Genomic DNA, 26,423 nt, shown 5'->3' on the forward strand with positions numbered 1-26,423 from the left:
ATTTTCATAATCTTTCAGGGTACTGTAGTCCCCCCATTCCAGTTATTACTTTAGTTGCCCTCCTCTGAACCCTCTTCATGTGTGGTCTGACTAGTGATTTGTAAAGTGGTAGGACTATGTTCTCATCACGGGCATCTGTGCCCCTTTTGATGCAACCCATTATCTTATTGGCCTTGGCAGCAGCTGCATGACACTGGTTTCTACAGCTTAGTTTGCTGTTTACTAAAATTCCTAGGTCCTTTTCCATGTCAGTGTTACCGAGTGTTTTACCATTTAGCATGAACGGGGGACTTGCATTATTCCTTCCCATGTGCATAACCTTACATTTGTCAGTGTTAAACCTCATCTGCCACTTCTCTGCCCAAGCCTCCAATCTATCCAGATCCATCTGTAGTAGTATACTGTTCTCTTCCGTGTCAATTACTTTACACAGTTTAGTGTCATCTGCGAAAAATGCTACTTTACTATGCAAGCCTTCTACAAGATCATTAATAAATATATTGAAGAGAATAGGGCCCAATACTGCCCTAGTGACAATACCCAATCTAAGTGTGTACCATTAATAACCACCATCTGATTTCTATCACTGAGCCAGTTACTTAACCACATATAGACATTTTCTCCCAGTCCAAGCATTCTCATTTTATATTCTAACCTTTCATGCTTTGGAGAAGTCCAGATATACGACATCCATTAATTTGCCACTGTCAATTCTAGAACTTACCTCCTCATAGAAACGGATTAAATTAGTTTGACATGACAGAACCCTCATGAAGCCATGCTGATATGGCGTTATTTGCTTATTTTCATTGAGGCACTCAAAGATAGCATCTCTTAAAAAATCTTCAAACAGTTTACCCACGACAGATGTTAAACTTACTGGCCTATAGTTTCCGGGCTCTGTTTTTGGACCCTTTTTTAATATTGGCACCACATTTGCCATGCGCCAATCCTGTGGAACATTCCCTCTCAGTATCGAGTCCTTAAATATCAGAAATAAGGGTATTGCTATAACATTACTTAATTCTCTTAGGATACAGGGGTGTATGCCATCCGGTCCTGGCGATTTGTCTATTTTAATCTTTTTAAGACGCCGCTGTACTTCTTCCTGGGTCAGACTTGACACTTTTAATGGGGAATTTACTTTTACATTCTGCATTTCATCTGACAGTTTATTTTCCTCAGTGAATACAGTGGAGAAAAAAATATTTAACAGTTTTTCTTTCTCCTCGTCGCTCTCTGCATCTCCCCCCTCATCGCTCTGTAGAGGGCCGACACCTTCAGATTTATACTTTTTACCATTTATATAATTGAGGAACATTTTAGAGTTAGTTTTGCTCTCTTTGGCAATTAATCTCTCGGTCTCCAGTTTGGCTGCTTTTATTTGTTTTTTACATATTCTATTTTTTTCCTTATAGTTTTTCAGTGTTACCCTCCTGTTTTAGTGATTTAAATGCTTTCTTTTTGTCATTTATTGCTTTCTTTACAGTTCTATTTATCCACATAGTTTTTTTCTTGTTCCTTAACCTTTTATTCCCATACAGTATGTACCTCACAATTAGATTTTAGGATGCTTTTAAAAATATCCCATTTTGTGGCTGTATTTTTATTTTTAAGGACTTTGTCCCAGTTAGTTAGGCCTATGGCCTCTCTTAGTTGGCTAAATTTAGCTTTTTTGAAGTTTGGTATGTTTGTTCCTCCCTGAAGAAACACTTCACAATTGAAAGGTTATTACTTTATGGTCACTATTTCCCAGGTGTCCCCCAACCTGCACATCTGTTGTTCTGTCAGGTCTATTGGTTAATACCAAGTCCAGTATGGCTGTCCCTCTAGTTGGGTCCTGAACCACTTGGAAAAGGTAATTGTCTTTGGTTATGCCAAGAACCTTTTTCCTTTATGAGATATACAGGTTTTAGTTTCCCAGTCTATATATGGGTAGTTGAAGTTCCCTATAATAATGACCTCATTATGATCTGTCGCCTCATCTATCTCGTTTAGTAGCAGATTTTATGTGCACTCTGGTATATTAGGCGGTTTATAATAAACTCCTATTAGTATTTTATTATTGTTTTTGCTTCCATGTATTTCTACCCACAGTGACTCCACATGTTCATGTCCCTCAATTATATCTTCCCGGAGTGTGGGCTTTAGACAGGACTTTACATAAAGGCAGACCCCTCCCCTCTCCAGCCATGTCTCAGTTATTCCCACTATGTCATAGTCCTCCTCACACATCACTAATTCCAGTTCACAAATTTTATTAGTCAGGCTTCTGGCATTAGTATACATACAATTAAGAGGTTTATGTATATTTTTTACCCTACACCTTTTCTTCTGAACTGTTGTAGTCCCTCCTTCCATTCCTCCCCCAGTCCCATTACCTCGCCCCTGGTCTCTATCTGCACTATCTTCCCATCCTATAACTTTATTACCCTCCCCCCCAGTCCCTAGTTTAAACACTCCTCCAACCTTCTAGCCATCTTCTCCCCCGAACACAGCTGCCCCTTCCCCATTGAGGTGCAGCCCATCCCTACGATAGAGCCTGTAGCCAACAGAAAAGTCATCCCAGTTATCCAGAAACCCAAACCCTTCCTTCATACACCAGTTCTTGAGCCACTTGTTAGCCTCCCTAATCTCCAGCTGCCTTTCTTGTGTGGCTCGTGGTACAGGTAGTATTTCGAAAAAAACACTACCTTTGAGGTCCTTGCCCTAAGCTTGTGACCTAAATCCCTAAAATCATTTTTAAGGACACTACACCTACCTCTAACTTTGTTATTGGTTTCGATATGGACCATGAATGCTGGATCTTCTCCAGCCCCTCCCAGTAATCTGTCAACTCGATGTGATGAACTCGAGCGCCAGGAAGACAACACACTGTTCGACGATCCTGGTCTTTGTGACAGATCGCCCTATCTTTACCCCTAATAATTAAGTCTCCCTCTACTAGCACCTGTCTGGCCTGCCCTGCTCTCCTGGTCCCCTGCTTACTGGAACTTATTTTCCCCTGACTGGCAGAGGAAGGGTCCGGCTGCAGCAGTGCTCTCCCTGAACTGACATTCCCCTCATCTGCCAACCTTGCAAACTTGTGTCAGATCAGGGCTAGCCTACCTAGCACTCTTCCCTCTACCCTGATTTCTAACTGTTATCCAGCTAGCTACTTCACTTTCCTGAGCTTCCTTGCTAACACTCTCGCCCACATCTACCCCATAGAGTGCTTGCTCAGTGAGCAGCAAACTCTTTTCCAAATTGTCAACACTTCTCAGTGTTGAAACTCGCCCGGGCAATTTGCTCACATTTTCTACAAAGATATGCCTCCTCAAACAGCTTTTCCAACACAGCCACTCAGCAATGCACGCAAATAATTTAGCTCTCACAGATACTCCCTCACGTAATCTAAAGTAACACACTTAAGCCTCTTGCACACTACCTTGTTCTGGCCGTGGCTGTGCTGCAGACCACAAATTGTGGTCCGCAATGCACGGGACCAACCGTGGGGCAGCCGCATGCGGATCGCGGACCTGTTCACTTGAATGGGGTCTGTGATCCGTCCGTTCAGCAAAAAGATAGAACAAGTGCTTCCATGGGGTTCCGTTCCGTGCTTCCGTTCCGATCTGCTGCATCTCCGGATTTGCGGACCCATTCAAGTGAATGGGGCCGCATCCGTGATGCAGAATGAACATAGCCGATGCCCCGTGTACTGTGGACTCGCCGTAAGCGAGCCGCAATACGGCCACGGCGGAACAATGGCCATGTGCAAGTGGCCTTAATAGCAAAAAGACACACTTGATCTCAAACTCGCGATCGGTTACCATGGCAGCCAAGGAGCTCCTCCTACTGGTAAGTGAAAGGTCTGTGCGGCACATTGCTTATAGCACAGACCTGTCACTTACGAGTTGGAGGAGCGCCCGGCCGGTCACAGACATCGCAGCTTGCAGGTAAGTATAATGCTTCTAAAAATTGCTAAGTAACCATGGCAACCAGGACTGCAGTAGCATCCTGGTTGCCATGGTTACCGATCGGAGCCCCAGCGATTAAACTGGGACTCCGATCGGTACTCTCCGCTGCCACCAATGATGGGGGAGGTGATTTTAATTAGGGGGGGGGAAGAGGGGAGGCCGCACTGGTCACATTTAATACTGGGAATCCGCACTGGCCACCAATGAATATAGAGGGAGGGGGGCCGCACTGGTCACATTTAATACTGGGGAGGGAGGGAGGGGGGGCCGCACTGGCCACAATGAGTTAAATACAGGGGGGGGAGGGGGGGTCTGCCCCCTGCTGCCTGGCAGCACCTGCCAGGCAGCAGGGGGCAGTCATGTACACAGTTCTCAGTATATTCTAACTTGAAGGGTCCCCATCACCATGGGAACGCCTCTGTGTTAGAATATACTGTCGGATCTGAGTTTCACGATCTAACTCAAATCCGATGGTATATTCTAACCTGATGGGGACGCTTCAAGTTAAAATATACCATCGGATTGGAGAAAACTCCGATCTGATGGTATATTAATAGGGGACTCCTGACTTTACATTGAAAGTCAATGGGGGACGGATCCGTTTGAAATTGCACCATATTGTGTCAACATCAAACGGATCCGTCCCCATTGACTTGCATTGTAAGTCTGGACGGATCCGTTTGGCTCCGCAGGGCCAAGCGGACACCAAAACGCTGCAAGCTGCGTTCGGGTGTCCGCCTGCTGAGCGGAACGGAGGCCAAACGGTGCCAAACTGATGCATTCTGAGCGGATCCGCATCAGAATGCATTGGGGCTGTACGGATCCGTTCGGGGCCGCTTGTAAGAGCCTTCAAACGGAGCTCACAAGCGGAACCCCCGAACGCAAGTGTGAAAGTAGCCTTAGAAGGGTTTTCTGATCGTTGAGGGTCCAACACCCCAGACCCCTGCTGATCCGCTGTTTCAGAAGGCAGCAGCGTAGCTTACCAAGCACAGTGCCGTACATTGTATTGTGGCTGTGCTTGCTATTGCAGCCCAGCCCTATTTATTTCAATGGGGCTGAGCTGCTCATAGGCCATGTGACAGATGAACGTGTCATCACTTGGCCTAGGAAAATCTTAGAGAAGGCTACGGTGCTCACAGAAACACCGATGCCTTCCTAAAGAGCTGATCAGCGGAGGTTTCAGGTGTCGGACTCCCATCGATCAGATGCTGATGACCTATACTCAGGATAGGTCATCAGTATAAAAATCTCAGAAAACCCCTTTAAACCTCCTTTATGCTTTGAAAAGGCTTTAAAGAATTACAATTCTAAATAACTAAATAAGGTATTTTTGCGAAACAACAGTTGCATAGCACTCTTCTCTACAATTATTTACAGTAATAATTCACACCGAGCAATGACCAAGTCTACTGCTTCTATAATGAAATGCTAGCATCCTGAAGGCAGCAATACATCTCTTCACTGTGAAATAGGACTAATAATATGAATACAATAAGATGGGACATTTTAATACCAGGGGATCCACACTGTAAAATGAAAGCCCAGTAAAGCGTTTATCACAGAGAAACATCATCCTGGCTCATTGGCACACATGTTGCAGAGGAGGGCATTGCGGAAACCCAGATGCTCTGCCTGTTAAATGACTTTTATCACCAAAGGGAAGGTGACCAGATGGTGCTGTTTCCTCTAATATCATCATATACATATGACTTATTAAAGGTGCAAGCTGTCATAAAAAAACTATTTTCACACACAGACGCATGAATATTGTTTAATGGACGCAAATTTCAAAGAAAAACATACATTTCAAGTGTATCAAAGTCTCTGCCTGCTAGTGAAATTTTATGTGATGGCTCAATAATTTCTCTCAGCATTGAAAACCATCTTGATCACATGTCTATTCATTTACTAATCTGTTGTAAATGTAGGATCACATTTCATTGAATTCTGTATATAACAATTCCTGATACGATGATGGACACATCATTGATGCCTTCTTATGCGGCACAAGGGTCTTTGGGCCCCCTCAGGCTCCTGGGCCTGGTAGCAACTGCTATCTCTGCACCCCCCTATAGCTACGCCAGGGGAATGGGGCTATGTCAGTATTAGTTTTGTATTTTTTAAACTACAGGAACTTCACTGCATAACGGAAATGGGACGGATCCGTTTTGCAGCCCATAAACTTCTATTATGACGGAATGAATAACGGAATGCCTCTAATGCCTCTAAAGGCATTCCGTTATGCATTCCATCATAGAAGGGAATCCATAACGCAATTCACCTTTTACCACCAAATGAAGCGGTGAACGAATTTCAAAATATGAAATTCGCTCATCTCTACTGGCTACCATACATTATGCCCCCCCCCCCCCACACACCACAATCCTGGGAGTAGGACCGGTGTGATGTTTCCTTGTAAAGGCCTCTTCATGACATTGCCCACTGGGTCTCCAGACCAATCTCTCTATCATTGTATCCAAGACAAAAGCAGAACTCATTGCGTCCATTTCAGCCTCCATTGCCATCTTGCTGTGCACCATTAAAGCCTTTGCGAGTAGTAGCATAAGGTCAATGAAACACATGTAGCTACAGTAAATGTCTGGCTTGTAGCCCAACGTCATGTAGTGCCATCTCAGCCTAGGTGCATAGTGGTCTGGCAGAGTGAAAAACCAAGGTCCCTCATTTCAAGGATTCTGGCCTTTTCAGTTTGTGACAAGTGGAGATAACTGGCACGTTGACAAACAGGAGGCATTGAACAGTCATCTCATATGACATCCGATTATTATTATATTTTCAATCTAGCTTTTATGCCCATTTTACGTGCCATAGATGGGAGCTAGGTGCTTGAATATTTGACCATCTGCAGATCTTCGTGACACTTTCTACTTCCTCGATTTGAATAACTTTGTCTTGGTGCTGCATTTTCAATGTTGAGGAGTGTATAAAAAATATAGACAAACAAAATAATAAATAACTCCCCCTCCCCCCCAGAAAGCAATATAGTATAAAATACATTTTCTTCCAGAAGTATTACATAAAAAAAAAAAACTGAATTACACTCATTAGGTATTCAAATGAAGTAACCTGAACAGGCTCAACAGGCTAAAAAATAACTAGTGAAAAATAGAAAAAATCACTCATTCTCTAAATATGGCAAAAAAAAAAACAGTTCTTTCTGCATAAAACAAGTCCTTATGTCACACAAAAAAAAGTTATGGCTGCCAAAATGCAGAGAGGCAAAAACAAAAATATGAAGTTGGTCATTCAAGACTATTGAAACCTTTGGGGACAGTTTTTTGTATCATTGCCTTTTACTTCTTTTGGGCTAAAAATCATATTTTAATTCACCTTTATAAAAAAAATAGTCAACCGTTTTTCCTCTACAGCTTTCAGTTTCAGTGCATTTGCAGACTACTGCATTCTGCTTCACACTGAATCCATCAAAGAGCTGTGCTGATAGCTCTATCTGTAATTTCCTATAAGCCCATAAACCAATTTGATAAAAATTTAGGTATAATGGATGTTTATGAGCTGTCAGGATTTACTAAAAGCAGAATGTACTTGAAAGCTGAAGAGAAAAACCTGTGGAAAAATTTTAATAAAAACCAATTGAAAATAAACTATTTTTAGCTCCAAATTTGTTAAATTAGTTAAATGTAAAAAGAATCTCCCCAAAGATGTCCATAGCTTTTAAGGTCATTTCAGAAGGGACGGACTGGGAATTTAAAGTGGCCCTGGAAAAAAAAATAAAAGTGGCCCCATGTAGTCAGGTACAAATTAAGAGAAGGTGAGTCAACACAAGTAGGTGGGATCAACAATAATACCATAGTGCAAAATACCATCTCAGCAGAACCAAATAACATATTGTAGCACAATATACTGCCCCAAAAGCTGACCCTCTATTGCCTCGTTTCCACTGAGAGGATCGGTTCGGGTCGGCACAGTTTGGAAGATTTTTAATGGTCCGGTCTATTTAGGTGAGCGTTTCCACTGCAATTCGGGCCGCCGGGTCCATACGTGGTTTAGAAAAAAATGTGTAGCGTGACGTCACACTAGTGCAACAACTGGAGGTCATCAAGCAGCTCGTGTTTTATGTTGCTCTTACGTTTGACGTTATTTCGGCCGCCAATCAGGAGAATGTATTGTGTGACGCAAGTAGCTCCGCCCTAACCGAACCGTTCCATTTTTCTATGGCCCTACATCTGAAGCAGGACCCTGAATGGTGCGGTACGGTTCGCTTGTATGGATCGCTTACATAGTGGAAACACCCAAAATAGCGTACCGTACCGTACCGACCCGATCCGCTCAGTGGAAACGAGGCATATGATGGCCATCAATAGCTACCATCTTCTATCTTCCTCCTCCAGTTGTCTATGGAGCAGGAGGCTTAGGAGGTGAGATGTTGGCCACAGCAGTTGAATTCAGGGCATGTGGCTGGGTAAATGAGTACCTGATTCTCACAGAGTTAATTACTGTTCGGAGCTCATTATGTACCAGGTCAGCAGCAGAGAGGAGGACTTGGGTGGCCCCCTGGGGCATCGGCCCACCGGGGAACTTCCCTGTAGGGTCTATAGCCAATCCACCCCTGTCTTTCAGGCCTGGTGATTATGGGATTATGGCTAGCACTATGCATGATGCACAGAAAGTGAAACACTAAAGAGTTCAATAATAAATCCAGCCCTGCTTCATCTGTGACCACGATGGCAGAAACTATACGAGGTTACACAGTTTATTGTTGTTTTGCGCCATGTCGTTATCTTTGTATTAACTGTACATTCACTGTGTGTAATGGTGGAATTACATTGGACTCTATGTTAAAGCCCGCAGCAGCTGCCCGTGGCCTGTAACCCTCGAGAATGCTAACATATCTCTGAAGCAGGAAACATGGAACTTTGGAGATCAGATGTTAGTGCGCTGCCAACCGGGATTCAAAATGGCCAATGGACAGGAGGTGGCACAAAGTCGTTGTCAAGGAGACAAGAAGTGGAGTGTGACAGCACCCTGTGATGGTAATAGCAAAGTGACATGATTCATTTTCATTTTAGCACTGTAATTCATAAGAATGCTGCTCACATGTGGAGTCTCTGCAATCTTCCCTATTGCATTTTTAAAGACATCACCAGTGGGAATGCCAGAAGACGGAGCGGGGTACAGCTGTTATCCTAGCTCTGCCAGCCAGCCAGCTCAGTGATTCCCATGCACACTGTAAATGGCTGCAGCTTCATATGCTGACTAGTGCCTTTAGAAATGAACATTTCACAGGACTACAAAGGGGAGCATCCACCATGTAAGACAGGAGCAGGCAGAAGGCCTATAGCTGTGGTCGTGCTGCTAGGGAAAGCCTCCTCATAAAGACATAGGCTAGCACATTACAGGTGTCGAGCCGGGACTTGTGGCCGTAATATGAGTGCACAAAGGCAGCATTATTATACTTGTGTGACACTGGCCTATATCTGCAAAATGTCCATTCCTGTGCTATTGGTCTCCAAACGTCAAGGGGTATAAAGCATATAATACATGTACCTCAACATGGTTGGCATATACAGTTTTAGAGAGATTTCCCTCTGGGCAGACAGTCTGAGATTTTTACACTTATTTACTCGGGAACGGGAACTGGAATACCTCCTGTAGTACTCTGGTCTCTATTATGATGCCCCATGTAGTGCTCCAGCCTGCATTATAATGCCCCCCTCATAGTGCTAGTATATATAATGTTCTCACCCCTTGTAGTCCACCTGTATTATAATGCCCCCTTATAGTAGAATGGCCACCTGTAGTCCCTCCATAGTATAATGCCCTCTGTAGTGGCAGTATATATTATGCGTTCCCCCTGTAGTCTCCCCATAGTATAATGCTACTTGTAGTGGCAGTACTGTATATACAGTACAGTATATATTGCTGTGCCTCCTGTAGTCCCTCCATAGTATAATGCACTCTGTTGTGGCAGTATATATAATGCTCTCTAGCCTCGAGCCTCCCATAGAATAATGTCCCCTGTAATGGCAGTTTATATATAATGCACTTCCCCCTGTAGTTCCCCCATAGCATAATGCCCCCTGTGGTGGTACTATATACAGTATATATAATTCACTTCCCCCCTATAGTTCTCACATAATGTAATGTTCACGTGTAGTGGTTGTAAGTATAGAATGCTCTCGCCCCATAGACCCCTTGAACTAAAATACCCCCTTCTAGTGATAGTATACATAATGCACTCCCCTCTGTAGTCCTCTTGTAGTATGATTCCACCACCTGTATATACCCCCCCCCCCTCCAAGTAGTGCCAACACATATATATGTTTTTTTTTTAAATACCTGTGTAGAGTTGCAAGCTCCTATGCAGGCCTTGGAGTTGGACATCACCATGACCTCCTGCACCGTGCTGTTCTACTGCGTAAAAGGCTTGGGGCCTTGAGGTCTCCCATATGCCGCCATGCATTGCCGTTCCCCTCTGAAGCAGGTTAGCCGCCACCTGATGGCAGAAACGGCCCTGCATAGAAACCTGTCAATTGTTGTGTGGGGGTGGCGTAATCAGGACTTTTATTGTCAATTACTTTAGGACTCTTACACTCTCTCTGAGAAGCCCTTTCAGGATTCTCTTTGCTTTTTACTCCTGCCCCAAATCACATTAACCTATATATCACAGAGCTCAGATTATTTCCTGCTCTCAGAAAGGGCTGCAAAAATCGGTGGTGGTCCGGCTTGCACACTATACAGGGAGTGCAAAATTATTAGGCAAGTTGTATTTTTGAGGATTAATTTTATTATTGAACAACAACCATGTTCTCAATGAACCCAAAAAACTCATTAATATCAAAGCTGAATATTTTTGGAAGTAGTTTTTAGTTTGTTTTTAGTTTTAGCTATTTTAGGGGGATATCTGTGTGTGCAGGTGACTATTACTGTGCATAATTATTAGGCAACTTAACAAAAAACAAATATATACCCATTTCAATGATTTATTTTTACCAGTGAAACCAATATAACATCTCAACATTCACAAATATACACTTCTGACATTCAAAAACAAAACAAAAACAAATCAGTGACCAATATAGCCACCTTTCTTTGCAAGGACACTCAAAAGCCTGCCATCCATGGATTCTGTCAGTGTTTTGATCTGTTCACCATCAACATTGCGTGCAACAGCAACCACAGCCTCCCAGACACTGTTCAGAGAGGTGTACTGTTTTCCCTCCTTGCAAATCTCACATTTGATGATGGACCACAGGTTCTCAATGGAGTTCAGATCAGGTGAACAAGGAGGCCATGTCATTAGATTTTCTTCTTTTATACCCTTTCTTGCCAGCCACGCTGTGGAGTACTTGGACGCGTGTGATGGAGCATTGTCCTGCATGAAAATCATGTTTTTCTTGAAGGATGCAGACTTCTTCCTGTACCACTGCTTGAAGAAGGTGTCTTCCAGAAACTGGCAGTAGGACTGGGAGTTGAGCTTGACTCCATCCTCAACCCGAAAAGGCCCCACAAGCTCATCTTTGATGATACCAGCCCAAACCAGTACTCCACCTCCACCTTGCTGGCGTCTGAGTCGGACTGGAGCTCTCTGCCCTTTACCAATCCAGCCACGGGCCCATCCATCTGGCCCATCAAGACTCACTCTCATTTCATCAGTCCATAAAACCTTAGAAAAATCAGTCTTGAGATATTTCTTGGCCCAGTCTTGACGTTTCAGCTTGTGTGTCTTGTTCAGTGGTGGTCGTCTTTCAGCCTTTCTTACCTTGGCCATGTCTCTGAGTATTGCACACCTTGTGCTTTTGGGCACTCCAGTGATGTTGCAGCTCTGAAATATGGCCAAACTGGTGGCAAGTGGCATCTTGGCAGCTGCACGCTTGACTTTTCTCAGTTCATGGGCAGTTATTTTGCGCCTTGGTTTTTCCACACGCTTCTTGCGACCCTGTTGACTATTTTGAATGAAACGATTGATTGTTCGATGATCACGCTTCAGGAGCTTTGCAATTTTAAGAGTGCTGCATCCCTCTGCAAGATATCTCACTATTTTTGACTTTTCTGAGCCTGTCAAGTCCTTCTTTTGACCCATTTTGCCAAAGGAAAGGAAGTTGCCTAATAATTATGCACACCTAATATAGGGTGTTGATGTCATTAGACCACACCCCTTCTCATTACAGAGATGCACATCACCTAATATGCTTAATTGGTAGTAGGCTTTCAAGCCTATACAGCTTGGAGTAAGACAACATGCATAAAGTGGATGATGTGGTCAAAATACTCATTTGCCTAATAATTCTGCACGCAGTGTATGAGAAAGCTTCAGCCTCTCTGGTGGCCGGGACCATAGGAGCGCATATAGGCTGGTGCTTTTTCCTGTATATAGCGCAAGCACGACCGCCACTGATGGATTGCAGTATGGTCTGTAACCGTGGAAACGAGCAGTGCATAATGTGACGGAAAAATGATTCCTGCCAGCAAAGGAAGCAATATGGACAATCACAATACATTAGGAAGTGCCTTGTATTAGGGTACTTTCACACTAGCGTTTTTCTTTTCCGGCGCTGAGTTCCGTCCTAGGGGCTCAAATCAGGAAAATAACTGATCAGTTTTATCCCCATGCATTCTGAATGGAGAGTCAGTCCTTCAGGATGCATCAGGATGTCTTCAGTTCAGTCTTTTTGACTGATCAGGCTTTTCAGAAAAACGTAGCATGCAGTATTTTTACCTCCGGCCAAAAAGCCTGGACACTTTGACTGAACGCCGGATCAGGCCTTTTTCCCATTGACTTGCATTAACGCCGGATCTGGCACTGTGTGTTCAGTCAAAACGGATCCGGCTTTTGCATGTTAAACCCGAAAAATGTGAAAAAAAAGTTAAAGTCCATAAATGGCGGATCCGTTTTTTCCAATGCATTTTTTCATTGTGATCAAAATCCTGATCAGGATTCAAATGTAATCCGTTTTCACACTTTTTTCCGGATCCGGCGGGCAGTTCCGGTGTCGGAATTGAACGCCGGATTAAAACAACGCTAGTGTGAAAGTAGCCTTAACTTTCTCTACATGATAAATGCCACTTACTGAAGTGAGACAACCCCTTTAAAGAATCCTTTAAAGGACCATAACTTTCAGCCTCTTACGGAAACCAAGAAAAAGTGAAAGATAAGATAAAATCCCCCCCCCCTTCCATGATAAGCCCTTTTAGGCCCCATTCACACGACTGTATTTTTGGTCAACATCCTATCTGCATTTTTTGCGGATAAGATACAGACCCATTCATTCCTATGGGTTTGCATAAAATGCAGACAGGACACTGCGTGCTGTCCGCATCCGTATGTCCATTCTGCAGCCCTGCAAAAAATATAGAACATGTCCTATTCTTCTCCATTGTGCAAACAAGGATAGGAATTGTTACAATGGATCCGCCAAAAAAATAGATGCAACACGGACGTAATTCGTATTTTTTGAGGAGTGCAAAATACATACGGTCATGTGAATGCACCCTAAGGGGGTAATAGTTAAACCAAATCTTTTAAAAAATCTGACTTGAATAGCCTCTTGCATTGCTTTTAATACAACTCTATATGACAAACTGCAAAGAGCGAGTTTGTAGAACTGCACGCATAGCAACACTGCAGAATTTGTGTCTCAGCCCAAACCAACAGAGTGGCTGTATAATTTGGCAACTTACTTTTGGAAAATACTGTGGCCTTCTGGTGTGGTCAAAAGGTGCACGCACACAGACTGATAACAGCCTTCTGAAAAACGTTTTACAGCATATTCTGTACAGAAATGTTAAAAACACAAATATCTGAGATGCCAGTCTTACCAAAAAGAAGTACCACAGTGTCACTTTCGGGGGCCTTCCATATCTATTACTCTATTACACATTGATTCAGTAGGACAGGTTCCCAATGGTTCACATGCATATTCTAATGTGCCAATATTGGAGGTGCCATATGTACCAGTTCAGGGGGTGTCAGTTTTAATTGCAATTGATGAGACAAAAGCAAGTAATTTCCATGGTCATTAGGGTTATTAAAAAGGGGCTTTCCAGGGCACCAAGAATTAGTGGCAGCAGGGTTAGAATGACTTAAAAAGTGATATTTACCTCCATTGATTAACTACCTCTTCTGTTCTGACGCTAACTGACTCCCCACTGCTCTCTACTTCGACTCCCATCTCGATACCCAAGAAATGCTTTGAGATATCCTCTCAGTCAATCACTGGCTGCAGCAGTGACTCACTTCAGCCACCGATTGGCTGAACAGGAATTTCAAGGCATTTCCTGCATGTCTAGAAGAGATCTGGGAGTAGAGATCAATGGGGACCTGGGCAGCAGCAATAGGGATTCAGTGGAGGTGAGTATAGAAACTCTGAACCTCCAACAGATATTTCCTCAGAAAATACTGTAAGGAAATGTAGTATCTTTCCAGTGGCTCTTCTCCAGGGTCCATATGATGTTCATATACCAACAAATATTAATTCTGATTTATAATGTGATATCAATAGAATTTTTTGTTTCATATATTAAACTGAATAACCCTACGTGTCTTTAAATCTAGCTGTGTCCACTTGTAATGAGCCTCCAAGTATTGAGAATGGATACTTTGTAAAGAATGGACATTTGATAGAAGGAGTACTGGTCAAGTATACATGCAACCCAGGGTAAGCTCAAGTTTAAATTTCTATTATCTGTAGAAATGAGACCATTAAAGTACCCTTTTGGGGTATGCTATCATTGAGTGAGATATGCCAAGATGCATCTGTGGTTGGTTGCAGTCAGGTATGGAAAGTCATAGCCATGTATCACAGTCACTAGCCCATCATTTACAATGTACAACAGCTTAAAAGGACTGATTAGGCTAACTCAAAAACTTCTTGTAGAAAGGTTCCATTTTTCACATTATTAACTTGATATGACACAATGAAATTGGTAAATATATTATAATTCAATATACATAGTTCAAATAGTATTGGACTGGCACTCAAACATATGGGTTCACGCAAAGAACCAATAAAGTAGAGTAGTGCAATTTATTAAAACATAAAAAACATAAAAGCATACATACATGTAATAGTGGGATGGATGAGATAATGGGTGGACTATTATGTATAAAGTCCATAAGAGGTTATTGGAGAAAATGGATAATGTCCCGTACTTATGCAAATAATACCTATTAGGCAAAATCGATAGCAAACAGTCTAATAGTATGATGAGTATGATACTCACTATTTACTGCGCAACTCTGTGGCGTCCCACATGTAAGAGCGCTTACCTCGGTGTCGATTCAATCCAATGCAAACGGCAGAGTGTAGTTGCTTACTGACGTCGTAAAATCGGATCTCCGTAAGATCGCTTCAATTATCGCGAGATGAGCTGTTACTTTTTCTTTCTCTTTCGTATAATACAGACTCTTCAATCGCGGCTAAAAATCACAGTGAAGCTTCGATCTTGTGATCATAGATTGCTATCAGTAGCAATCTATGAAAAATCCACTGAGGAAGAAAAAGGGATCTATTTCGAAACGAGTCTGGGATCGATGGGATATTTATAAAGAGTCCGAAATTTTAAGCATGGCCATGCAACATTGAAAGATACCAAGGAAATTATTTTCTGAAACGAACGAAAGCAAACCGACTGGTGGTTGACTTTATTAACGGCTGGCTACTGATAGCAATCTATGATCACAAGATCGAAGCATCACTGCGATTTTTAGCCTCGATTGAAGAGTCTGTATTATGCGAAAGAGAAAGAAAAAGTAACAGCTCATCTCACGATAATTGAAGCGATCTTACGGAGATCCAATTTTACGACGTCAGTAAGCAACTACACTCTGCCGCTTGCATTGGATTGAATCGACACTGAGGTAAGCGCTCTTACATGTGGGACGCCACAGAGTTGCGCAGTAAATAGTGAGTATCATACTCATCATACTATGAGACTGTTTGCTATCGATTTTGCCTAATAGGTATTATTTGCATAAGTACGGGACATTATCCATTTTCTCCAATAACCTGCATTTTATGGACTTGATACATGAGATAGTCCACCCATTATCTTATCCATCCCACTATTACGTGTATGTATGCTTTTATGTTTTTTATGTTTTAATAAATTGCACTACTCTACTTTATTGGTTCTTTGCGTGAACCCATATGTTGCAGTGCCGGTCCAATACTATTTAAATTTACTGTCTTTGAAGGGGTGATTCATTTTTGGACATTGGCACCTATCCGTGTATATAGAGAGTGAGCCGTCCCATTACTATTCAATATACATAGTTGTCTGTGTCAAGTAGACTTATATGATTGTGCTTTCTCCTTGCACAGCTATAGACTGGAAGGTTCTGCATTCACAGAGTGCCTGGGGAACAAGACCTGGTCCAACTATGCTCCGACATGTAGAAGTAAGATATTATTGTCATTGTATATTTATACAGCAGTTCACTCAGTCCATCCATCTGCCAATGCCCAGATTTTATTTTTTCAGACAACCCCTTTATTAAACTTGTCTATTCTGAGTCATAGTTCAGATTGAAAAGTTTATAAATTTGCCCTATTTTATATTATAGAACTCTATTGTCCACCACCTCTAGAGATCAAAGAAGGAATTCTTGTAGCTGTGAAGAAAGCAGAGTATGAAGTCTCAGAAGTGATATACTATATGTGCAAAAGAAATTTCTTTATGGATGGATCACACAGTGTTACCTGTATGGAAAATGGACAGTGGTCTGATGGTCCAGCCTGCAGAGGTAAAACATGGATAGGAGCTTAATGAAGAATAGGTTTGTCAGCTTATACGTTGGTTAAAGGGAACCTGTCACCAGGTTTATGGTGTCCTAACTAAGGGCAACATAAATAAGTGACTGATTCTCTTAGCAAAATGCTGGGTCACTTTCTTTAATTGACCCAGTCAATCTGCCAACATCTTGTATGGAAAAGATCCAGCTGATAATGATGAGTCCTGAATATTCATGAGCTCCTGACTCTCCCCGCCCACCTGCTGCTGAATGACAGTTTTTTTTCCATATGAATCAGCAGCAGGTGGGCAGGGGAGTGGCTATAGCTCTGAATTAAATATACGCTGGACTCAATCACATCACGCTGGACTCAAATCAGCTCATTAGCATGCGGCATGCGGCATCTTTGTGTGTATATTATGAGGTAAGCATCTGTCACACCAGTAAGTGAATACATCTAAGGTACTTTTTAGTAGTTAATGATTGTATATAATTAGTTAGATTATAATCAAATATCCACATGACAGGTTCTCTTTAACTACAATAGCTTGATCCAGCACTGTGAGGTCGTTAAACATATTATACTTGGGCTGTTAATGTCCAAATATCATTTTGTCATCTTGTGTATGCACTAGCGAGTGATATTTGGATATATTTTTTGGAGGCCGGGGGAAGCACTGATGATAGAAGCAGACACAGCTCAAGTGGGAGAATCTGTCCACAGGACAACTATTAGTCGTGTACTCCACAAAACTGCCCTTTATATATACTGTATATTTTTATTTTTTTGGGTCAGTGCTAAAGTATAAGAAAATGGCCCACCCTCCAAGACTTACATTGCTTTGCAGCCCTACCTGCCTCTCACTGTCTTCTTCCCGGTGGGTCCAGCCACCAGGTCTGCTCTGTCCCTTCACACAAGCTACAGCCTGATTGCTGGCAAAACTTCTCCTTTGCTCATAGGGAGCGCGCTCTCCCTCTGGCTCTTAAGGGCCAAAACGTACACACCCTCATCTTCACCAGCTGGTGCTCTCCCCTGTGGAAATGGGTTCTTTAGCTTGCTAGTTCCAGTGCAGGTGTGCTGCATTCATTTGTCTGCCTGTGTACTGACCTCTTCCTGTTTACTGGACTCTGACCCACTGCTGCCAGACCTGACCTGTGCCTGACCTCCATGTTGCCGTAATGCCTACCCTGACCACAGACTTTTTACCATTTAGCTAACACTCGGCCTGCCCTTACTTTGGCCTGTCCCTGGCTACGGTTTTGCTTGACCCCTGAGTGCACCACAGCGGTGTCTCTGACCTCCGTGGGTCAACCACACAGAGACTACTCCAGTAGGTAGCATCTTAGTGATTTCCCTGCAACTAAGTCTAGCTCCCTGTACAGGGTGAATACCAGGAGACTTCCAGAATAACACTCTTAGGATTAGTCCAAAGTCAAATATGTTGGTTAACACAGCGATTCAACAATCACTGCCATAAAACTAAAGTATTGCTCATTATCCAGTGTAGTATGCATATAAAGAACCCCATAGCAGGGGGTACTTGCAAATTGCTTTGTTGACTTATGTTATTTCATTTTATGCATTGTATTCCCAGTAACGGTAATGTATGTGAGTGATGGAGTTAACCAATTCTGGCACAGCCCCTAAGGAAGCTGAGGTGTGGAATTTTTGCTCCACCCATAAATCAGTCTAGTAGACAAGTCTATTGTTAGCAATGGAAGTACGAAGTTGTGTTTATATTGAAATATTCCTGGAGAGAGAGAGAGAAAGGAAATTCCAAAATCTGTAATGGCTGAGAAAACGGAGTCACTAAGGTGCACTGCTATCTAAAGCTCTAGACATTACTGCTGTGAATGGAAGACACTATCCACATTTAGACACAACTTGACCACTCGTTTCCTGAAATCTGTATGAAGCAGTAGCGTATTACAGGTATCTTGTCAAAAGTATTATTGTCAGCCTCAGATTCTACAGAGGAAGAGTAAAGGAGGACATTCAATCTAAACCTGGCCTATACCATACAAAACCATCTTGGGGAAATTTGCACTGAACATTTTTGGGACTGTGTTCTGAGACTGTTAGAAGTACTACAACCCTCCTCCAGTATTATAAATGGCACATGGCAGGTAGGGGATATGTCACAGATTTTGCGTTGGGACCCAGAACCTTCAAGTTACTTCTTTGGAGGGTGGAGGCTGCACCATTGCCTCACTGTAAAAAATCAGGCCCCCTAACTGAATAATCCAACCTCCTGTGACAAGCTGTGGCAAGAAGCACTGCCATTACAGACAGCGATTTTGTGCATTTATAGAGGGGGAGGGGGCTGGTGGCCATTTCTCATGCAGTCTTAGCATAGAGCTCATAAAGACTGTAAATTAAACATTTTATTTATCATGTCTTTATGTATATGTTAATTTCTGTTCTGTACACAGCAAGGTGTAACGTGCCAGTAACGCGGAGCCAAGTTATTTACCAAGGTCGGAAAGTCTGGGTTACAGAAATTGATGAGGGTTTGGTGCATCACTCCGAGAATGTGAATTTTTTTTGCCGGAATAAAACACAAGCCTGCAGCTTTACCGCCTCCAGCCAATGTTTTGATGGTGTACTCAAACCTCCAGAGTGTTATGAAGGTAAACGGTGTTGTAACACATACATTGTGCTCCACTCACTGCCAGGATTTCATGTAAAGACACAGCACATTACCTGTAAATTGCCAGTATTGTCCCAGGTCACAACGTGTGTTCCTATTTACAGTTGTAGCAATTGTTAGCATGAATCTTAACCTGTTTAATACAGTTGCAGCAAACTTTAACTTGATATGTTGTGTTACGTTTCAACTTACAGTTTGCTGCAACATTGTATTCAACCAGTAAGCCTGTTTCACACAGCCAGCAGTAGTTCCGGCAGGCTATTCCGGCATTGCCGGATGTTACACAGTGTTATTTGTCCGGCCAAATCTGGGCATATATGCTGAGTAGTGGCCGGATCTCTGCCGAACCCCATGTTAGTCAATTTAGCCGTCGTGCATTCTGGTAACATCAAGCAATTGTGGATCCTGAGAGCTACAGCAGGCTGTTCTCTGCTGGAACTACTGTCGGCAGTGTGAAACAGGCCTAAGTATCAAATTAATGTTGCTACATCTGTAACTTGTAAATTTGTGGGTTTTTATTGCGGCTAAAGCTAGGAATGTGTCCATTCTACATATGAGCCAATTGATTCAGAATTCATCTCGAATTTAAAAAAAAAATTGGATTCTAATGAACCTGAATTTTTTGAGGAAGAGAGAGCTAATTTGAATATTTCCCAGAAACCCAAAGATATGCAAAGAAAGCTGAGCCTCTCTGATGCCAGCCGATGTAAGATATGCTATCTTGCATTTGTTTTTGCTCCTCATTCTTTCTCCATAAGGAGAAAAGAAATAGTACCCCAGACCACAACCAAGGCCTCTTAGGAAGCTAGGCTAATGATCTCTGCTCTGTTCTGATAAAGAGCTGTTTAGTAGTATGAGACCCCTTTTTTCCAAAGACAGTTTTATTTTCCAGAAGACTGGTTTGCATATCTCTTTTTCAGATTAGTATTACCTAGAGATATTTGGGTCATTAATTATTCTCAAATACACTAAAATTAGGCGCATTTCAGGTGCAGGTGGCAGCACAACAGTTATTTGTGCTGCTATCTGTGACTTTTCCTTGCTCATGCCAGGTCAAAAATTGTGGTCGTGGCATGGTTGGGGAAGTGGACATGCCGGCAGGCCATTGTCATTCATCATTTTCTGATCAAAGTCTGTTTTGGGCCTAGGAAATGGTCTAAATGTAAGACAGCCCAGAAGCTATCTTACATTTAGAACTGACGCTGGATGTACCGAAGTTATGGAGAGGCCGGCACCTCTTCATAACCTCGGCAGATCCACCACCAGTTTAGGGCTTTATTAAGACCGGCATCTAGAATGCTGGTCTTAATAAATGTGCCCCTTAGTTTTCATTCCTTTTGGAAGGAGGACTGATTTATACATCTGTTTCCCAGAGGAGTGTTTCGCTCTCTGTTTCATGTAGAACCAATTTGGGCTAGAATCAATTTTTTTGTAAAAGACACAAGAAATTTCCTGATCTCCATTCCATTTCCATTTTATGGGAAAAAAAAGAAATCTGGGAAAGTAGATCTCATGGAACAGATTGTTAGCTATATTTACAAATTGAGTTTTTGATGCATTTTTAAGCCAAAGCCAGGACATAAATGAAGGTACCAAGGAAAAACTGATATTTCTCATTATTATCTACTCCTGTATTTGGCAAAAAAAAACTACATCAAAAACTGCAGGGGACATGTAGCAACAAAAGGTTGCAATGCTTGCCACACTTTTACTTGCACTTTTCTGACTTTTCAGCAGGGTGGATCGAGTAGAGTGAGAAACGGGCATATGCAGCCCATCACATTTGTTATTATTAGAGATGATACGGATCCGTCAAAAATATGGATGACGTCCGTGTGAATTCCGTATTTTGCAGAATGGAACAGCTGACCCCTAATAGAACAGTCCTATACCTGTCTGTAATACGGACAATAATAGGACATGTTCTATTCTTTTACGGAACAGACATACAGAAACAGAATGCACACAAAGCCATTTTCGTTTTTTTGAGGCCACATTGAAGTGAATGGCTATGCATACCAGCTGCAAAAAAATACGGAACGGACACGGAAACAAAATACGTTCGTGTGGATGAGCCCTAAAATACAGGATTCTTTTTTTTTTGTTGTTTTTTCTATTCTTCTGTTGGATCAGAAGAACAGAAAACGAAATGGTAATGTGAACCCGGCTATGTCTTAAAGAGACAGTACCAGCTACTAATACAGAAACAAGTGTATGGCTGACTACAGTCACACTACAGATATCTGAGCCGGGTCTTGTAAAGAGCAATGAAGATGTGTGGTCATGACATGACCAAGATAAATTTATGTCCACTAGAAGTAGACAATTTTTTTTTTTTGTTGAATGGCAGCAAGCAGACATGTGGAAAGCCATGAAATCTTGATATGGAAAATATAATTAAATACCGCAGCAAGAAAACCTTGATAACATTGCCAGAAAAGGCTCATGTAAATATAAGGAAAGGTTTCATTTTCCACAGAAAGCTCTTGAAAGAATAACACTATGTTGGAGTGCCAGTCTCAGCTTTGTCAATGTGAGAAATCATCACTAAAGAGAAAACACATACAAGTCCCTAAGAGAGCAGGCTGTCTTTATAAGCTCCTGTGGCAGATTTTCTCTTTCTCCAGACCTGATATATTTTTTTCTGAACGAAATGTAAAACTGTAAAATTAACAAAGATACAGTAAAAAAAAACTGCACACATAACATACATACAATCAATGCCTTGTGTAAAGTAGCTTTATTTCTTACGGCAATCCATCAGATATCTTTTTCTACAGATATATTAAAGAGACACTTTCATAAGAAAGGGGCATTTTTAACTCAATATTCATAGAAAACTTTTTTTATAATTTTTGCTTGTTTTTCTCTCTCATTTCGGCAGCACTATACCACTGAAATTAAATTCAAAAGAATATACTTCTGTAGCAGTCAGCAAAGAGAGATACGACTCTTAAATTGATAGGTAATCCATTGTTTAGTTTACTGCTGCTGAGAAAAGATGGTATCTGCTAGTATAATGTTTGATTGAGTCACTCCTCTTCCTTCCCTCCCTGGCCCCAGTGAATGGTCTGACTGAGAAAGTCAAGTGAGACTGTTTGCCATGGTAAAAGTCCAAATGAAGAAGGAAATTAAGAGCCAGGACAGGTAGTCAAATACAAGAAGTAACTTTATACTCTAATTTATCCAGAAAACTGTCCAACCATTGTCTGTAAAAAAAAAAATACATAGGATATATAGGCTGTTAATACAGTATGTGATGAACATTTTGATAGTAATGTCCATTCAATAAATTGAAGGGGTTTTCCAGGACACGCTGTTATCGGACAGTATGGCAATGGGAGATGAGCTCCGTATACTACACTAGCCCCAATGGCCACAGTGGGGGTTCTGGGTGTTGAATCCCTACCAGTCTGACACAGATAGTCTATTCAAAGAATATATCATTTTTATCAAAGTCCAGGATTTTTTAAATATTTTTTTTAAAAAGGTAAATGAAGAAATAAAACCCCTTTTTTTTCCCTACTAAAACTGAATCAAAACAGTCTTTACCAAGGATTTGTTATGGGGCACACACCATTAATAAAGGAGATGTCCAGGATTACAAAAACATGGCTGCTGTCTTGCAGCAATAGAGCCACCAGGTCAGGGGCGGACTGGGAACTTAAAGTGGCCCTGGAAAAATACTATAAGTTGCCCCATTTTGTAGACGGGTCCAAAATGATGGAAGGCAGGGCCAGAAATACCATATTGTGGCACATTATACCACAGAGCCAAATACCACAGTCCATCACAAAATACTGCCAGCAGCACAAAATACATCCCCAAAAACCTACACTGGCCGGTCGTGAGGAGGGCTCAGGCGGCCCCCTGGGCATCGGCTCACCTGGAAATTTCCCTGTAAGGTTTATGGCCAGCTCTGCTGAAATGAATGGGGCTGAGTTGGAATACCACAATTGAGCCTTTCTTGAGCTTGAGAAAGGCTCAATTGTGGAGCCGAAATGTCGCTACACCATGGGTGAATAAACTTTTTGTATTTCATTTTATCCTGCGTTGGAGTGCTGCTCTTTTTTGCACATTATATTTTGGGTAAGCTTTATTCCCTAGAGCGTGCACCCGGCCATTTCAAACCTTGATCGGAGCTGCCTCCCATTTTGTCTTTATTGTATATATATATTCAAGAATATTCCACTTCTTTGCTTTAATAAACTCCTGCGTCATTGTCCATCTGTATTATGAAACGCCGACCAATCAGTTTGGCTTCATTTGGCTGGATTTGAGCAGACAGTATGTCTCTGAAAAACCCAGAATTCATTTGTCTGCTTCTGTCGTGTGTCACATCATCAATAAACACTAGGGACCCAGTGCCACTGGCAGCCATGCATGCCCAAGCCATCACACTGCCTCCGCTGTGTTTTACAGATGATGTGGTATAATTTGGATCATGAGCTGTACCATGCCTTCGCCATACTTTTTTCTTTCCAACATTCTGGTAGAGGTTGATCTTGGTTTCATCTGTCCAAAGAATGTTCTTCCAGAAGTGTGCTGGTTTTTGAAGATGTTTTTTTTAGCAAAGTCCAATCTAGCCTTCTTATTCTTGAGGCTTATGAATGGCTTGCACAGTGCAGTGAACCCTCTGTATTTACTTTCATGCAGTCTTCTCTTTATGGTAGATTTGGATATTGATACTCCTATATCCTGGAGAGTGTTGTTCACTTGGTTGGCTGTTGTGAAGGGGTTTCTCTTCACCATGGTAATTATTCTGCGATCATCCACCACTGTCTTCCGTGGGCGCCCAGGTCTTTTAGCACTGGTGACCTCAACAATACATTCTTTCTTTCTCGGGATATACAAACTGTAGATTTTGCCACTCCTAATAGTGTAGCAATTTTTTCGGATGCGTTTTTTCTGTTTTCGCAGATGAAGGATGGCTTGTTTCACCTGCAGGGGGAGCTCCTTTGACCACATGTTTACTTCTCAGCAAAATCTTCAAAATGCAAGAGCACCACACCTCAAATCAATTCCAGGCCTTTTATGTGCTTAATTGAGAATGAAATAAGGAAGGAATTGCCCACACCTGCCCATGAAACAGACTTTGAGTCAATTAAAAACAGGGTGCCACATGTAAAGGAGCTGAAACTGCTAAATCCTTCATCCAATTTTAATGTGGATACCCTCAAATGAAAGCTAAAAGTCTGGACTTTATGTCCATGTCCATTATATAACTATAACTTGAATATGTTTTAGTAAACAGGTAATAAAAACAAAATTTGTGTCAGTGTCCAAATATATAGGGACCTAACTGTATATATATATATATATATATATATATAAAAGAAATATGGGGCTTTGCAGTTTATGCCTAGGAGTGAGTGACGCGTGTGTACTAGGAAACTGGGTGGGGCTGAGATGCCCATACTACATTTTGCTATGGGCACCTGTGAAATCTGTGTATGCCCCTGCCCTTCACCTAGTCAAAGGGGAATTCCCCCAAAATACATCTATTTTATATAGAGGACTCAGCTTACAAGAGCACTTATGCCTGATCATGGGAAAGACAGCAGCAACCCATACATTTCCCTTCCTCCAGTGAGTGATGCCAGTTGAACCACACTGATTAAATAAGATAACCAATAGGTCAAAATGAGATTGCTTCTAAGATGGTCACAACAGTTGTAAAGCATCACATGCTAGACACTCAAATGAATGGCTGTAGATGTAATGCATGAGGTGTTCCCCATTCTGGCGCAGAGTCCCCCTCATATGCCATAACTGAGGCAACCTTTGTACTAGTAGCTGTAAGGAATGTAATTTGCAGCAGGAGCTTTTCAGCATCTGAGGAAATTGCAGAAAATGCATGACCAATCATATTTTGGTCCACAAACCACAGATCCAGAAAATATGGATACCATCGATGTGCGTTTCCCGAAGAAAAGAAAAGCTTCTGCATGTGATTAGAACCCTCATAGATAAAAAAGGGAAATCTATAATGGGTGAATACTGATGCATGATCCAAATGAAACTGCCAGTTCCCCTTTAACAGATTTACAAGCATCTCATACATTATACCTCACAGGTTACTTTTTACTTGAAAGACAAGTACTCTTCTAATTAGGAAAAGCTTCATCCGTGAGGCACCTGTACGCTATACCATGCTAATTTAACCCTGCGGGCTGTAATGTACTTGACAGTGCCAAGAGGGGCCTTAAAGCCGTAGAATGATTGGGTCAGCTCAGTAGTATGTCCTTGGGGGAGCAAATACACTGATTTGAGACAATATTTTATTCTAAAAATATCTCTTTCAATATTCTTTAGAGCCGACTTGGGTACAGTATACTTTTTTCTCCAAGAACCTCGTGTCAGAAATTTCTTTGTGCCAAGAACTGTAGAATGGAAGAAGATGGCTCCATAAATACTGCAATGAGGAGTGCACCAATGTGTACGTGTTCACAAACTATTTCCTTCTGGTTGTAAATAATGTTCCACGTCAGCGTGAGAGTACGGCCAGGCTGCAATTACATTGTCTAATGGTAGAAAATGTGTACAGAGTGATATTTATTTGTGATGTTAGCAACTATGTATTAAATACATTGCGTGTTCCTTTTCCTCAGCCATGGAGAAGAGGAAAGACCACATTCAAACACGTTTCTTCTCGTCAATGCCTTGCACAGAATGTAGATTGAAAGTTGAAGCAAGACTGACAATCTCTTATCATTGCTGCGGAGGATCTAACAAATACGAATAAAACTTGTCTCAGAGATTTATTTGTACACGATGTGTCCATAACACTGTGCCCATAGCCTTTGATTTTTTTGTAGCAGGCTCCATTCCATACCATATGACTCATGTATTCTCCCCTGAAAGCATTGCCTAATATAATGATTAGAGATGAGCGAAGTTACAAAAATTTTATTCGGCTGCTTCGCTGAAGTTTGATTTGATACAAATTACTTTGTCATGAATCGCATTCCATTGTATGTAGCAAGCGCAATAACTGGGAACAGAGTTAAAAACAAAAAGAAACATACTCACCTCATCCATATGCTCACAGAGAGGCTGTCGTGGCCATCATGATTGAAGAAAATGGATACTTCGATTCACTCAACA

The 26,423-nt window shown here is 41.9% G+C and overlaps 1 protein-coding gene across 3 annotated transcripts in view; it reads left to right on the forward strand.

The window, feature by feature from the left end:
* Nucleotides 1-26,076, forward strand: part of LOC121003135 (beta-2-glycoprotein 1-like) — a 69,590-nt gene extending 43,514 nt beyond the window's left edge. Inside the window, exons 3-8 of one of the 3 annotated variants that reach the window (XM_040434730.1) lie at nt 8,777-8,965; nt 14,488-14,590; nt 16,256-16,332; nt 16,498-16,677; nt 19,099-19,296; nt 25,632-26,076. In XM_040434730.1, coding sequence (XP_040290664.1) covers nt 8,777-8,965; nt 14,488-14,590; nt 16,256-16,332; nt 16,498-16,677; nt 19,099-19,296; nt 25,632-25,705 — 821 coding nt within the window. In that variant the 3' untranslated portion in view covers nt 25,706-26,076. The remainder of the gene's footprint in view (nt 1-8,776; nt 8,966-14,487; nt 14,591-16,255; nt 16,333-16,497; nt 16,678-19,098; nt 19,297-25,631) is intronic. The other 2 variants (XM_040434747.1, XM_040434740.1) reach the window with 2 other exon arrangements.
* The last annotated feature ends 347 nt before the right edge of the window (nt 26,077-26,423 follow it).

The sequence above is a fragment of the Bufo bufo genome, chromosome 1 (assembly GCF_905171765.1).
Source record: "Bufo bufo chromosome 1, aBufBuf1.1, whole genome shotgun sequence".
In the NCBI taxonomy this organism is placed as follows: Eukaryota; Metazoa; Chordata; class Amphibia; order Anura; family Bufonidae; genus Bufo; species Bufo bufo.